General features: G+C 39.3%; 1 protein-coding gene across 3 annotated transcripts in view; it reads left to right on the top strand.

Annotated features, from left to right (window-relative positions):
* The window catches only part of LOC111871681 (clavesin-2), a 38,621-nt gene extending 28,241 nt beyond the window's left edge, over positions 1-10,380 (top strand). For all 3 annotated transcript variants that reach the window (XM_033754348.1, XM_033754346.1, XM_033754347.1), the window contains exons 6-8: positions 5,707-5,817; positions 6,701-6,845; positions 8,887-10,380. In XM_033754348.1, the coding sequence (XP_033610239.1) occupies positions 5,707-5,817; positions 6,701-6,845; positions 8,887-8,942 (312 nt within the window). In that variant the 3' untranslated portion in view covers positions 8,943-10,380. The remainder of the gene's footprint in view (positions 1-5,706; positions 5,818-6,700; positions 6,846-8,886) is intronic.
* The last annotated feature ends 6,363 nt before the right edge of the window (positions 10,381-16,743 follow it).

Here is a 16,743-nt window from a genome sequence, read left to right as displayed (position 1 = left end):
TCAGTGGAGACGCTGAATTTAAACGATTCAAATATTTTAAGTAAATTATGCAAAGCTTCACTTAATATTAGTTTCCTTGAAGATGGCCAATTTAGGCCGACAATTTTCTTATTCTATGATTTCTTAAGCCTAAAAATTTAGTCAAACTTAACGGAAATTTTATATGTATCTCAATGCCAACAATGCACCCGCAATAATGGTCTCAATCAAATTATATCGCCCCTTCCAAATGTAATGTGACACTTCTTACAGTGGTCTACGCCCTTAGATAAAATGCAACTGTCGAGATTTTGGAGAGACCAGTAAGTCCTCTGTACGCTATTCGGAATATATTTCGGGAAAGCAGTAGCTACGTCAGAAGATGTTAAGATAGAAATCCTGAAGACAGGAGAACGTTTAGAGCTCTGGATATACATAGGTGAGAGAAACACAACGTTTTGGAAGCTGGATCTGTTTCTATCCTCAGATGAAGGGGGGGGACATTCTTTCGGGTTCCATAGAAAGAGCTAATCTCAATCACTGGACAACCTCTGTCAGATTCACTACAGCTACTTAATTACCTGAGACCTGGCTAATTCGGAAGGCGTTAATAAGAAAATACACAATAAAAATTTTGATAAATCACGCACATGCGTGGAACTATGATAGAAAACGAGATAGAAATCTATGCTACAAANCCAAAAAAAAAAAAAAAAAAAAAAAAACAACACCACCAAACAAATGCATGAGCACCAATGCATAGAAAAATTGAAAAAAAAAATGTATGAAGATAAATAGTGCTTACTGCTAATGCCATCTGTGGAGTAAAACCTGAACACTCGAGACTAAAACGTTATGGAAACCCATGAAGAATCTATCACGTCATACAGGTCTTCTCTGTGAAATGGAAACCTCATTGCTGATGAGTGGGATCCAGATGACAGAAACGTCCAAACAAGTTTGGCTGATTTGCTTGGTTACACCATGGTCAGAACCATTCAGAATCTAATTTACTAACAGCAGGATGTTAGTGCATGTTTGGTTCAGACAGATTTCGATTAGGGTAGAGCGGTCGGAGCTTGGAAACACGATAGAGAACCTTCGGATTCCGTAGGAGACAGGAAATTTCTTGACGACAAATGATCGACCATTGGCTCCTGAAGCCGATGATTCTTCTAGGTGCAGTTACTTGGCTTCTGCTTGCAGTGAACTATATCGTATATTCTTCATAGTCGAAGAAAACGTCCGTGTATACTCGACAATTCCATCGAAATTATTTTGATTTAGCCCTAGGAAGCATGAACGTAATCTAAATATTATTTACGAATTTATTTCCTTCTCCACAGTTAACATATTGCGTCTCCATTATCAGTGCCAACCGGTTTATAACTTCTGTAGAAATAATCGATGTTCAGCATGAGAATTAGAGAAGAAACATAAATACACTCAATGATTAAATTACATTCAGTCACTCACTCACTCACTCACTCACTCACTCATTCATGGAGCTGAGTCCTTGAGACCACGCAAATTGTGTAGCTCTCAAGGACTTCCCAGCATTTTATGGAAACCGAAGGTTCATTGCCGTATTCACAAGAGCCCTCCAATAGTCCCTGAGCCACATCAACCCAATGTATACCATCCCTTCCTATGTATTATTACATTGCAGGAACTTTTTAATGTTAAAGCAACTGACACGTACAGTAGTCACTACAGTTTGAAAGCCGTTCTGATCTACAAATAATAAAGTTATTTTGAAGCTCACTAAGACATCAACTAGCTCCATAGAGCTGAGCCCCTCTTAAAAGACTTCCAGCCCCTCAGCTACTTAAGAATTTCCCAACACTTTCCGAAAACCGAGGGTTCAGTACCGCCTTCAAAAAATCCCGGCACTGGACCCTATCCTGACACAGATTAATATAGTATATACCAGCCAATTCTATTTCTCTAAGATCCATCTTAATATTATCGTCTCACCTATGTCTAGGTCTTCATAATGGTCTTTTTTCTTCTCGCTTTGCAACCAAAACCCTGTGTACATTCCTCTTCTGACAACGCGTACTACATACCCTTACCATCATATCCTCGTTCACTTGAGCATTCTACTCGTATTTATGCTTGTCTAAGAGTACAAATTACGAAGCTTCTCAATGTGCAGTTTTCTCAGCCGCATGTCATTATACCCCCCCCCAGCACCCTGAACTCGTAGGAGCCGGGATACCGCAGTCGGTATAGCGACTATACCCTCAGGCTACGTTCTTTCCTTAATATCAGAGACCAAGTTTCGCAACCATGTAAAACTCAAGGTAAAATTATCCTTTTTTATATTGTTATTGTTATATTTTTAGACTATTAAGCGACATATTGATCCCAGCGTGCTTTAGAATTGCAAGTCTAGGAAACTGCCGCAGGTTGGTCAGCAGCGGTCAGCAGCAAGTGCAGTCGTCCAGACCAGAGCTCTTACGCTTACTGAGCCCATGTTACTGCTGGCCACAATTCCCTTTCTAACTCTGTACACGTCAGTTCACTAAATGTCATGAGAGGCGCAGGCCCAGAAACGAATATACCCTCACGATTAAAATCGATCAGTAACCTACTTGAATCTGATTTAACAGGCACGCATGCTCCTTTTCCATTTCATTCCTTCGTCACGATTGGTGCTGTAGTCCATCACAGACTCGTGTGAATGGATCAGTACGCCTCAGGCGATTTAACAGCTTCCTGGGACAGTACGCTCTAAACTTACTACAGGCCAGAGAGTTTGACCGATGTTCTTGGGAGTAGAGCAGATTCATTTACAGGGAACTTGAGGTATTCTTCACAGTTTACAGAGTAAATAATTCATTATAGGCAGTGCAGTTTTTGATAAGAAAGGGGTGGGAACTCGGATGAGTTAACGTGGCTGCAACGTTTGTATTTTCCGCCATCTTGTATAAAGTTAAACTATGAAGTTCCATATATTTATAGTACGAGTATGTAGGAGGGACACACGGTAGCGTAGTTGACTGAGGCTACAAGACGTAAGGTCGCGGGATCAGTTCCCGATCAAGTCATTGAATTTTTCAATTGACCTAATTTTTCCGAGGATCCGACATAGCACAGTCGGTATAGCGACTGGCTACCGGCTACCGGCTAGACGATTGAGAGATCGAAGTTCGACTCCTGGTAAGATACATGGAATTTCTCTTCTCCGCGTCGTCCAGACTGGCTCTCAGGCCCACCCAGCCTCCTATCAAAAGGGTAACGGAGGCTCTTTTCCCAGGGGTAAAGCGGCTGGGGCGTGAAGCTGACCACTCACCTCCAACTAGTTCCGAAGTCAAGAAAACGTGAATCTATACACCTACCCCATAACGCCTTCATGTCATAGTTCTTAATTAGTTAAGCACAGGGATAATTTTGCTTTTCTTTACCCTCTCCTTCCAGCCGAACTATGGCCATGGGGTGCACTCAGCCTCTAATAGAAATGAGTATCAGGAATCTTCCTAGGATTGAGGAGCGGCCGGCGCGTGAGGCTGACAAACTCACCGCCATCTGTGAGTCGGAATTCTCTAGAAGATGTGGGTGCGTCGACGTCTCACAACCCTATGGGCCTCCACTGCCTGTTATAAGAACAGCTTTACCTTTTGTCTTCCACAGTATATCTACAGTTTGTTTTTTACCTAGGAGATTGTGACATGCTACAGAAGATAGAATTCGAATTTCATTTGACTCAATTTTCCTTTTCGATCGATTGAATGTCCAGTTTTTGCTCGCATAAACCAGGGCGAGCAATGACATCCATTTACAAGATGTTGAGGGAATGTGCCTACTTGAAAGAGACATAGGGATTCACTTGTGTCAGAAGAGGAGTTGTATCATGGATATCGTAGGGTGCTGAAGCAGGAATGGGTGGATACGTTGCGCTTAGTTGGACATTGGTAGAAAAGCTTAACGTAAGGACACTTCTCTCAAGCTGTGAGACTTCCATTTCAGCCCCAGATCGCAGTCTTAGACCTAATGTATTGGCATTTGCTTTCTTTATTAAGGCCTACATATGCCAGATACACATCTTTCTATACTATCTATGTGCACAGGTAAAGTAATGCGGGAAGCGAAATTACGATTCTTTGCAGTGCGATTAGCTTTGCAATAACAATTCGTAAGCCAATTCAAAATGGTTCTAGCTATATATAAATATCGTATTGTTACACGTCGACCGCCTCTGTGGTCTAGCGGTCAGAGTTCCTGGTTACAGATTCAGAGGTCCGGGTTCGATTCCCACCTCTACCAGATTTTCTGGGAAGTAGTGTGTCTGGAAAGGGGTACACTCAGCCTCGTGAGGATAACTGAGGAGCTATTTCAAGGATATAGCGGCTCGGGTCTAGAAAACCGAGATTAACGGCCTTGGGGATTCGTTGGGCTATCCGCTAAAGTTGGCACTAACTTCACCGATAAGCGGCGGTCGCTCGGTCGGTATAGTTCGCTTGCGGACTCCAGGCCACGGAGTTTTATTGTTACTCATACTCCCATTGCTAGGAAACGGGTTGGTAAAGAAGTTCCCGCGAAGACAGATTCTTGGTAAACAGCCCATTGCTTCTGACAACAGAAGAAGTGTTTTCAGTGTGGTCAGCGCCATGCCCAGTACTAAACAGCAGAACTGTTCACACGTCTACAGTAACAGGAGTTTTCTATGGGGTCCGTGCCTAAGGTATATGGGGGACAGTGAAGGTCGTTGCAGCTAGCTGAGAAGCCGTGAGTCAAGGATGTGGAGCCGTCACGGAAAGGAGTTGTGAGGATTCATCTGTGAAGCGTTAATAGACATTGAAGGCTTTATGTGCTATAGTTGAAGTGATCTCGAGAGTGTAGGAACTGATTGGAGCTACGGCTATTGAAGAATCCAGGAGAGTTTTTAGTTGAGTTTCGAAGTTCGAGGGCGACTGAACAAGAAATGGCAAGAAGACTGCATAGTGATTTTAAGTGTTAGTTTCCGTGTTAAGGTCCGTTGCCAGGAGACGACTAGTGAAGACGAAGGATCCAAAGATCCTCACCATTAAATGCGATGACGGAAAAAAGAACTCGCTTCCAAACCGTTGTACTCTGCTCGAAATACCAGAAAATAACAGGCGAAGACCAGAAACACAGCAATGACAAATAACTATGTTTCGAAACAAAATGAACACAGCAAACTATCATATTCAATTACTGCGAAACTGAATCATTCTTGAGATTCTAATAATCGTTCAGCTAATTAAGAAACTCCCAGAATATTATTGGACATGACTACTCCTTACAGTGTTTAGAACAGCGTGCCACTTGTCCCTATCCAGAATCAGGCGAATCTAGACCACAATCTCCCATCCCATTAAGATTCATTTTAATATTATTCTCCCATTCACGTCTAGATTTTTCTAGTAGTTTCCTTCCTTCAGATCTTGCCACAAAAATGTGTTAATATTACGTGCCCCGCCAACACTACCCTCGATTCGACGATCCTAATGTGTTTTGCGAGTACGAATCAGGAAGACCCTGATATCAGAATACTGAGACAAGAAGTGCAGAAAAGAAAACGTCTGGAGACTGACATCTTCCCAGTCTTGCTTCGTCACTGAGCTATTGTTCGTCTTCACTGAACCAACAGACCAGTTGAGGTACGATGACACGGGACAACACTTCTATACCACCTAGCTCTACCGTAGAAGTCTTTGTTAAACGGAGCGGTGACATGATATTTTGTTTTATCCCTTGCAGGAAACTTTTCCTCTGAGATTCAAAGGATTCCATGTGATCAATCAGCCGTTCTACTTTGATGCTGTATTCGCAGTGCTCAAGCCTTTCCTCAAAGACAAGATAAGGAGACGTGTAAGTAAGGGTTCTATCGACATCTTAAGGCTAGATAGTACAATGGTTTGAAGTTTACGACTTTCTCACGAAAGTAAGCGAATAGTTTCTCCCAGAACTTCTTGTTTCCTGCTTCGTTCTGGTCTGCGAGACATGAAACTGTACTTAGTCCACTCTGTGTTGATACCCACACCTCTTTCTCTCTCTTTCTTGCTGCTACCAATTTGGGGCATAGGGAATCCGTGAAACGCTTTATTTCACTTTAGTTTCTTAATCCTGATACAGTCGGTAGGACTCCTTGGACGGGGGATCAGCCCGCCGCAAGGCCGCTACCTACACAAACACAGAATAAAGGCAGACAGACTTCTATGTCTTGAGTGGGACTCGAACCTACGATCCCAGTGTTCGAGCGAGCGAAGAAAGTTGATGCCTTAGATCGCGCCGCTACAGTGATCGGCATCAGTCCCTTTACTAGTGACTAACAGAGGTTCTGTAGACTTCACAGCCTGTAAATCGACTGGAATATTAATTTTTTGTTGGATATTCCGTGACGCTCTCAGTAGTTAGAGCATATAGTCGAATGTTAAGGTGAATGATGAATTGGAAAGGATCTGAAAGGAGGCTGTCATGGCATAATTCAGACACTTTGTTATCATTCGTCTGGAGGAACAGAGGAAAAGCACGATAAATCTAAACCAGGCTAGCCTGTATCCCGGCCGAGACTAGAAGTTATCACAACCCGCACACCAGTCTAGAACGTTATTGTTTGGTCAGTCCGCACGTTAGCATGATAAGCGATGAGATGTGTGAATTTGATTAATATTTTCTAAATACGTGTATTCTCTATGGAATTTCCTTTTACCGCCAATACTTCTATCAACTCATGGAGTTTATTTGTCTGCAGATCTACCTTCATGGTAGGGACCTTAACGCACTGCATGCGTTCATCAGCCCAGAAATCCTACCGGCAGAATATGGCGGCAAGAAGCCTAGTTTTGACAACAGAACATGGCGACTGTCACTTCTGGCGAACGAAGACAAGTTTATTGGTGAGTATATACCGTCGCTTGCTCCTCGAGGACTGCCTTCTTATCGTGGAGAGGTATGCGTGCCCCAGTGACAACGGACAGCTATACTAGCGTGAGCGTAAACTCCTGGTAGGGCCACCCATGCCAGACAGGTTAAAGGGTAGGGGCCAGGCGAAGTGTAGTCCCTGGTCCTTTAGATCGGGGCTGGGCGTGAGGCTAACAATCGCGCCCAATGAAAGATCTACTGTTACGAAACCTCCAGAGCTTATCGAGGAGGACCTCGGAGGAGAACAAGTCCCACGCAGAGTTGTAATGCCAGTAAAGAAAAAGAATAAGATATAATGTCACCCATAAACCATCGTACTTAAGGAAATGTCACTCAATATCTAAAAAGAATCTTAACTCAGTTGGTCAAGGTCTTACTTGGAAAGTTAAGTAGTCAAAAAATTCCTCGCCTCTAACGAGACCCGAAGCTTCATCACCGTGTTAACAGGAATCGGCCAGTGGTTTCTATTTCGTTCCAGATTCATTCATTCCCGAAACCCCAAGATTCATTGCATTGTTATCCTTCTGTATACGAGAATGTCTAGTTTCCAAAGAGGTACAGTATTTCTAACAGATATGAACAACTGAATGTGGTTTCCTAATAAATGTGTATTGATTTACGAAGTCTTGGTGGTACGAGCATTACACATGTATTGCAAACATCACTGCTCTTACGTTATGTCTCAGCATTTACTGCAATGTGGCATGAAATAGGGGATGGTACATTATCCTCTCATTTGAGGGCTTCCTAATCGGAAACTATGGACTGCCTGAAGAATCCTATCTGATGGGATGTGACGCCATGCAGTCTGGTAGACTCTACCGACCTTTCGGAGGATCCTGCCGTTTCCATCCTGAGGGTCGAAGAACAAACCAAGCAAGGAACAAGCAAGAAGTTTGGCTTATACTTAGAAGAACCGTGACTGATTTGCAGACTGTGTTACTGAGGAATCGAGGTTCGGTTTCAGGCAGGGATTAGAGATTTAACTTTTCTTTAAATTATCGAGATCGGCTCTTGGGCATACCCAGCTCTTTTTCCAGTGTGTTCTAGGGATACATTTCCTAGATCCCTATATCTAGCGTCGAGGTTAAGAATGCGTGGAGCTATACCTCCATTACCATATGCATTTTCGTGGCATAGTGCTTAATTAAGCATGAGAACAACCTTGCATGTTTTTCCTTTAACACCTTACCACTCTCAAGTTTTTAACCATTGACATTGTGTGCTTATTTGGGCCGAAGAGAGATGAAGTGGCAGGAGGTTGGAGAAAACTGCATAATGAGGAGCTTCATAACTTGTACTCTTCTCCAAGTATAATTAGAATGATCAAGTCAAGGAGGATGAGACGGGCAGGGAATGGAGCAAGAATGGGGAGAAGACGAATGCATATTGGGATATTGGTGGGAAAGACAGATGGAAAGAGACCAAGGCGTAGATGGGTGAACAATATTAAAATGGATCATAGAGAGATAGGATGGAATAGTATCGATTGGATTAATATGGCTCAGGATAGAGACCAGTGGCGGGCTCTTGTGAACACGGTAATGAATCTTCGGGTTCCACAAAATTCTGGGAAGTTCTTGAGTAGCTGCACAATTTGCGGCTTCTTAAGAGGGGCTCAACTCCATGAGTGAGTGACATTGTCTGCTAACAATTCATGACCATGTAAGTTTTGAGGTTTTCACGGCGATGACTATGAAGAAAGTCGTCTTCTGGGTTTAGGCGCCGTGTATTCTTCGTTTTGGCCGACGTTTCGGAGGAACGTATCGCCTCCATCTTCAGAGCAGTTGAATGGCTTGGAATGCAGAGAGCAGTAGCTACAGCTACTGCTCCGAAACGTCGGCCAAAACGAAAAATACGCGGCGCCTAAACCCAGAAGACGATTGTCTTCAATTCATGACCATTTTCACAACTCCTTTGACGATATTTAGTAACGGCTGCAGTGGAATTTGTATAATTCTGTGCATGATATTAAACCTAATGTTAATTAGTATTAATTAGCTCTGATTGTTTCAGAACTGGAGACGTATGGCTATAAAGTCCGTGAATTGCCGCAAGATGCGACGAAATGATTTATTATCACGGATTCTGAACCAAGATGGTTGCTCAGCAAGTTGCATACAGAACAGTTTCCAGCCTTGTGTCCTGAATTAAAGGTTCGAAACAGGGGCATTACGATTCCTTTATAGCGCACTTAAAACTATTGTTCTCCTCCCTTATTCCCCTTTTTCCTTCCTTCTACATTATGTTCGCCTTAAGTGAAGGAAATATAATTCTTACAGTTTATATTATAACAACAGTCTCTTTCAAGTTTCATCAGCATTTTCACTAGGATCTGGTCAGTATTATACAGGTCAGTTTACTTAATTCTGTAAAACCAATTCACTGCCTCAGTCTCTCTTAACCATGGAAACTTTGGGGCCTTTAAAAATGTAAATCTGTGTTCATACATAAGTATATTTTACTGATATTTTTAATTACTTAAAAAGGCGGAGTATTTCTGCTGATAACTCAGTATTAATATATTCCATTCCTATATTACTTTCAACACTCTATGTACTTTATTCTGTTTTCTATTTCCCTGAGTAGAACTTCCAAATTTTAATATATTACAAATGCGTATATTGGGAACACTTTCCGTTGACGCATGCAAATCTGCCTAAGGAGATAGGAATTGTAATTCACATAGCTACCAACCAATGGCAGAATAAGAGTACTGTCTTCTGGGATATAACGCCGTGTAGTCTGCTGAAAATCAAGTAGAACCATCTGCTTGCCACTTTCTTTCACGCTGATTTTTGCTCGTCTTTTTCTTCGACCCTGAAGATGGAGGTGATATGTTCCTCCGGAACGTTCTTTGACTTTCAGCGGACTACAGGGCGTTATATCCTAGAAGGTAAATCTCCACAACCACACCTGTGAGAACCTCAAATCCTAAATAGCAAAATAATTTCCAAACTTTATATGAGTGAACTTCCACACAGAAATATTTCCTGTAGAGGTAAAATACTGGGCCCACCAAAACATAGCAATGTGACAGTTTACTGCTGTTTCTCTGCCATAAGAACGCCAGTCTCATTAAAACCTTTACAGCATATTTGTATTGAAAGACTTCTGAACAATTATTCAAATGTAACTGTACAAGTGTACGAAGAAGAAGAATGTGTATTCCATAACGTCATTTGAAGTTAAATAAACTACACAATCATTGCCAAAACACAAGTGTCACAACACGGATCGCGTATAATTATCCTAAATTTGCAGAGAACTCGTGTGTATTAGGATTCATTCCGCGTGCATATCTCACTAAGTGTATTTTATGTTCCAAAGTGCCTCTTATTCTCAAGCCTGTTCCTTGGATTCCAAATTGCATTCCAAGCTTATCACAAATTAACTAAATTTCGTCTTTAAAATGGCACACCTCTTAGCCGGGGTCATGCGGTAGCGTAGTTGGTTGAGGCACCATGCTACAAGCTGGAAAGTCGCGGGTTCAAGTCCCGATGAGGTGGAATTTTTAACTGACATAATCCTTTCAGCTGCACTATGGCCCTGGGTTTGAATCAGCCTCTAACAGAAATGAGTACTAGGAATCTTTCTTAAGGATAAAAGGCGGCCGGCGCGTTAGGCTGACTGCCATTTGTGAGCAGATTTTCTGCAGAAAATGTGGGAGCCTCGACGTCTCACAACCCGATGGGCCTTCACGGCCCATTACAGGGTTTTACAATACCTCTTTTACTTTACTTACATAGTAAATATGGCTAAAACATAAAAGAAAATAATCTTTAAATATGCAAATAATTATTTGCAGGCTTAACTAGTTGAGAGTTATCGATCTATTGAGTTATTCACATTTATCTGTACTCGTACAGAGATACTGAATTGCTGGCAGTATAATTTTAGGATGACGATTGATTTTGGTGTTGTAAATGTGATTTGAATTTTTAAGTGAGTAAAGCCCGAATACAATACTAGACGTAAAAATATTAAACAGGAGAGAGACATGATCTAAAATTGTTTAATCGCATTAAATTTATAACCATGATCATTGCTATTATTTAGATAAATTAAAATTTAACAAAAGGAATCACATTCGTTAAAGCAACTATGTAAGGCCCAGTATTTACCATTTTTGCCACCTGTTTTAACATACTGCAACTCTGATTCTGCCCACACAGTGTATTTGTATGTTCCGTATGGTTCTCACAATAGACAGCGATTTTTCCCCTAAACAGCATTAACTGGTTGACCTTTGTAGCGGAGACGTAATGTGTTTCCTGTGAGGTGAGGACTGAAGTTTTATGTATCATTTAGAAGATAATATGTTTTTAAGGTGTTAATATGAGACACAAATCACGGTTACTAACATTTTAATGTTGCTTTTTAAGTACTGAGAATACATCTGTCGCACTCAAATGGGCAATTTATAAGCCGTAAATCTATTAAGTAAATTATATATGGATATATGTACATAAGTATATATGAGTATGTTATAAACTACGTGTGGGTGTGTATATTGACTCAAAAGATTGATTTAGACATGTGTTCTATAATTATTCACTTTCAAACGCCAGACGGAATGGAGAAATCTTGGGCGCTCAAAGCTACTGGTAACACAGCGTGTGAGGAAAGACTAGCAGAACTATGAAACTTGTTACGGCGCGAAATATTTGTTACAGGCCGAAGTTTACATATGCATCTCAATTATTTGTTAAAACGATATTAGCATCTATAATTGCATATACGAAAATGTCGAATCCACCAGGCCAAGCCATCTAGTGCATAGAAATCAAATAAATATATAAAAGTATTGAGATATTTGGAGTAAGTGTTCTACCTTCTTTAACTACATTTATATTCTAGATATAAATATATTTTTATTTACCACATTCATTTATCACAAAAAGTCAATTGAATGGAGATCGAATGCATTAAAAACGAACGACCAAAAATATTTTTTTACGCTATCTGACAATAAATTTCCCGAACTAAACGCGGTAGAAGTGCTACACACCTCACTGCTGAATATCACTGTGGTCGCCTTCAAAGTAGTCCCCTTTGGAATCTATGTACCGATGTCCGTGCCTAGTCGACCATTCAAAACAATTTTGGAACCGGTTTTACGGAATGGCCTTTAGAACTGCCGTCGTATTACTCCTGATGTCATCAAGGTCATCAAAATTTTTCCTTACATTATTTCCTTTATCTTCGGGAACACAGAAAAGTCATTGGGGGCTAGATCCTGTGAATAGGGAGGGTGTTCATGCACAGCTATTTGTTTACTAGCTAAAAACTCCCTCACAGACAGTGCTCTAATTCAAGCCCCGACATTCGCACGGCGGCACACCGAAACACACTCAGACAATAATAGACGCCACTCAGCAAGAGACTATCATACCTCAACAACAACACAGCTGTGAAACATTGATATGCCAACGTCATCAAACCATACTTAGGTTTTTGTCCACTGCTGCCATGGCAAGTACACGGTGGCGAGTTCGCGAACTTTATTGTTAGACCTCGTATATTTCAATAGAAATCAAATGAGAACTGCACTTTAGTTTTTGATAAATGCTTTAAGTATCGGGGGACATATGCTGTTGATTGGTGCGTCCCTTCGCTCCCCGTCTGGAGTTATTTAAATGAAGTGACACATCCACAAGATGAATGAGTGAAAAGATTTATGTTAAGACTGAAGTAAAAATCTGGTTAAATTATGGAGTGAAGTGTATAATAACCTTAAAATTGACGGTAGGATTATTCTCTTCTAAAGCCAAAACTCCATCTGAATATACATATATTTTACACAGCATGTAGTGCTATACAGTGGGCCTACTCTGTGGTATGAGTATTTAAGCTCCATCTTAATGGTCATTATTTTTAAATCTGCTTCCTTTAAAGCACTTAAAAATATGAAGCAACATTAATTTATCAAATGATTCTGTAGATCAGACGTTTTCAGCGGTGATTATGATCTCTTAGATTTATAACACATTAGTAACAGTATGAAATACTGAATTGTGGCAACGTTATGTGCTCTAGCAAGCAAAGATTAATTCATAAGCACATGGCATAAATAAGGGTGATGTGTAACTTGATGGAATATAAATTGGTGTATGGACTTAATTACCTGCTACACCAAGGAGGAATGGACTTTTTAAGTTTAATCAAGCTTATTGCAAGATGGATTGCGGTGAAAACTATGTAGTAAAAGACGAAAAGCTTCTTTGACTAGCTAAAATTTATTTTACAACAAAATATACCATGAATGTGCCTTCTGCACTAACGCCTTTATGTGTGTATATATGGATTTGCTTTTGAGAATGCAGACATCTAGTTATGTGCACTGACATATTTTATTTTACTACTTAAACTTTATTAGCCTACTCCGGACCACAAGAAGTCAGCACAAGAGGAAGATAAAAGATTAATTTCATCTGATATTGTCATTTCGAAAAACTGAGACGTCAGAAAAGAATGTTTAACACAGACCATTAATTCGTAACAGATTTAATGTTTAAACTCTTAAAAAATACCTTACAAATAAAATGAATGAGAAGTATGCAAAGTCATAAATATTAATCGAGTATGTAAATGTATTTATTGGGCAAATGAAAGCCTGACATTTTGTCCAGTTTAAGAAAAGAAAATATAGGTAATAAATAATTTTCATATTTCACAGTAATATTTAATAAGTGAACAGCTAAATATTATTTGCTTACTAAGACATATTTAAGGGAGACAAATACAATTTTACGTATATACTCTGTTCAGTTAGGTACTTAAAGGTGTACATTTTCTTCTCAATGCAATCCTAGCATACCAGTCTCATTTATGAAAGCACATGAATGTTCCTTGATTATGTCTAACAAATAATTCAACCTAGCGCGGAAATATAATAAATTCACTCCACCGAAGGAATGGAATTTGTAAAGAGTAAAGCTATATTCTACTCGCTCCATTTAATTAAGTCTTGTGAAAAAATATGTGTGAACTATAAACCGTTTCCACAACAGTCAGGTAAAGTTTCTGATGATGCAACAGAACGTAGTTATTATTGCAAATACATGACCAGTGGAGTATTTTGAATATATCGACTGCATTAAACAATCTAAAACCCTACAAAATAATTTTCATATAATTTGTTACGACAGAAATTATATACTATAATGAGCTCAATTCCTTTGTGGATGACAGCGCCTTTTATTCGTATTCCTCAGTCGCTACCAGCCATAAATATTTGGAATTTTCTTTCCCTCTAATCAATATATGTGCAAAAGAGCCACTGTTGTTTATATAAACTATATCCCACTGTTAGAAAATAAAATAAGCTTGATGGTTAATATGCCGATCCCAGTGGTCGCGCGGTCTAAGACATGAAATCTCTTCGCCCTCTCGAATGCTGGGATCGTGAGATCGAATCCCATTCGAGGCATGGATGTTTATATTCTGTTCCTTGCGACGAGCTGATCACCCGCCCAAGGAGTCCTACCGAATGTGTAAGATCTAGAAAAACCGAAGTGAATGGAGAAGTTCATGGAGGTAGGCCTAGGTCCACTGGGGCTGTTGTGCCAAGGGAAAAAAAAGGAAGATAGATAAATGGCGAATGCCGGGTCTTTTTCTGAAACTGGCGCTAAAAGCAAAATTTGCAGACATGCAAAAATGTAGCCCTTGTATTTAATTTGACACGCTTCTTCTTCCAAAACATATCATGGCCTATGCTGTGCTAGTATTGAGTTCTTAATATAAAGCACAAAAGAGCACTGTAGGTCGCGGCGCAAGGGTCGAGGAGGCCTACCCCTCATATACGTGTATTCAAGTTCTGAATATGTCAGTAACGAAATAACTAGTAATGCTTTTTGTCGCAAAACACTGGAGCTACTAAAAAGTAAAAATAAAAAAATAAAGTTATCCCTGTACCAGGCCTTGAAGGCCCATAGGGTTGTGACACGTTGAGGGTCCCACATTACCTAGACAATCGGCTCAAAGATGGGGGTAAGGTTGTCAGCCTTACGCTCCGGCCACGCTTTACTCCCCAGGAAATTTATTTATTTAATTCCTGGTACTCATTTCTGTTAATTAATTTTAATAAATTTTAATCTTCCACAAATCTTTCATAGAAAATATTAAGAACTGAAATAGCGTACAAAATACCGAAAACACGAAGTACAACAAAATTATATTTGAACAAAATTAACAATATTTGGAATTAGTTTTAAATCTATTTTAGAAAAAATGAAGTATAAGAAACAGTGCAGTACAGGAATCACTTGAACACATTTACCTGATGGTGACTTTATAAGGTCGAACATATCGTAGAAGTAGCCTTTGTAAAAAAAGCGACAATATAGCAACCAACAACCTAAGAACACAACAGGAAGTTACACTTTCCAATCTGCAACTGTAAATTAAATCATTATAAAATTTCAGTTGAAGGCATTGTTTTGAAACTGTGCGTTATATTGGGTTAAATTATTGTTTGTAGGCTGTATAGTATCTACTGTCTTCTCTCAGCTGCCCTGTGACGATACTATTGATAAACATTCGCAGTTCCTTGTACCTCTATATTATACAAAATCGGATTCTTTTTTTGCTGAATTTCTGCAAAGTATAATAATAAAAAGTTTATCAAAACTCAATGGTAGGCCGTATTTCTTATAATTTCGAAAGCTTCAGAAAGTTAATCTTTAATTATAACACATATTTACAAATTTTCAAGTGTACTGGAGACAATGGTTTACTATTTCCGCTACATATGTTGCAATAACTGAGAGATGTGTGTGAAGTTACTGCGCTGAATGTTCGCTGTGTAACAAGACAATCTGTAGCACAATGCTTTACGAAATTTCTTATGTCTATCTACATCAGAAGTATGTATGTATGTATGTATGTGTGTGTGTATGTGTGTATGTATGTATGTATGTATGTATGTATGTTTTGTATACATACTGCTTCAGCTTCCTAAGAACTACGAAAAGAGTATCTATTACCTATTCTTAATATAACATTTCCTCTACACAATTTTTCTATTTCAACTTTAGAGGGGAGTGTGATTTCAAGCGGATGCAGACGGAGACGATATAGATTTTTCTATATTAATAGCTGAAATTCCTTAGATATTTAGATGGTGAAGAGAAATTAAATAGTATTTATTCAGAATTAATACAAAATATATTGTTGGAACTGGTTTTAGGATTTCACAATGGTTTGTTTAATGATCTTAATTCTGTTCTTTCTTTGCTACACAAAATGGCTGAAGGCGGTACTGCCGAATTTTCACAGGTGCATGCAGACTTCATTTTCATGATCGATATGTCAAACATTGCACAGCCACGCGGTGTAACAATGGAAGAACAGAATTAATATCAGCGAAATTTTTTTGCAAGAGAGCGATAAAAATAAATATTAGGAAAATGTGAAGAAGAGAAAGTCAGAGAATATTTATTTTTTAATTAAACTCTATATTTCTGAAGGTGAAAGCGAAGTGTTACAAAACCTATCTTTGATTTTGTATAAAACTATAAAGTACTATCATCTGTCATTATTTACGTCGCTTACAATTGATGTACAGACTAACATTTAATAAAATAAACTGGGTACATAATATTTTCCCAGAAGCACATTATCTTAGACAGAGCTATATGGCAACTTAAGTTTGAACATAGTATGAAAAGTGATACAGCGCTGTTAACATTAATTTTGTATTTAGTAGTATTACCAAAATGTGAAATATTGAAGGAAATATATAATTTAAAAACTGTTGTTTCCTTTTTTTGAGAATTTTGTATGAATTTAAAATATGTGCAGAATGATTCTGTGGAATGTTTATACGAAATGTACCTTAAGGATCAATAAATTGTATTTGAGAACTGAGTG

Source organism: Cryptotermes secundus, unplaced genomic scaffold (assembly GCF_002891405.2).
Source record: "Cryptotermes secundus unplaced genomic scaffold, Csec_1.0 scaffold262, whole genome shotgun sequence".
Lineage (NCBI taxonomy): Eukaryota > Metazoa > Arthropoda > Insecta > Blattodea > Kalotermitidae > Cryptotermes > Cryptotermes secundus.
The sequence above is the reverse complement of the archived record's forward strand: the minus strand, read 5'-3'. Positions and strand labels throughout refer to the sequence as shown.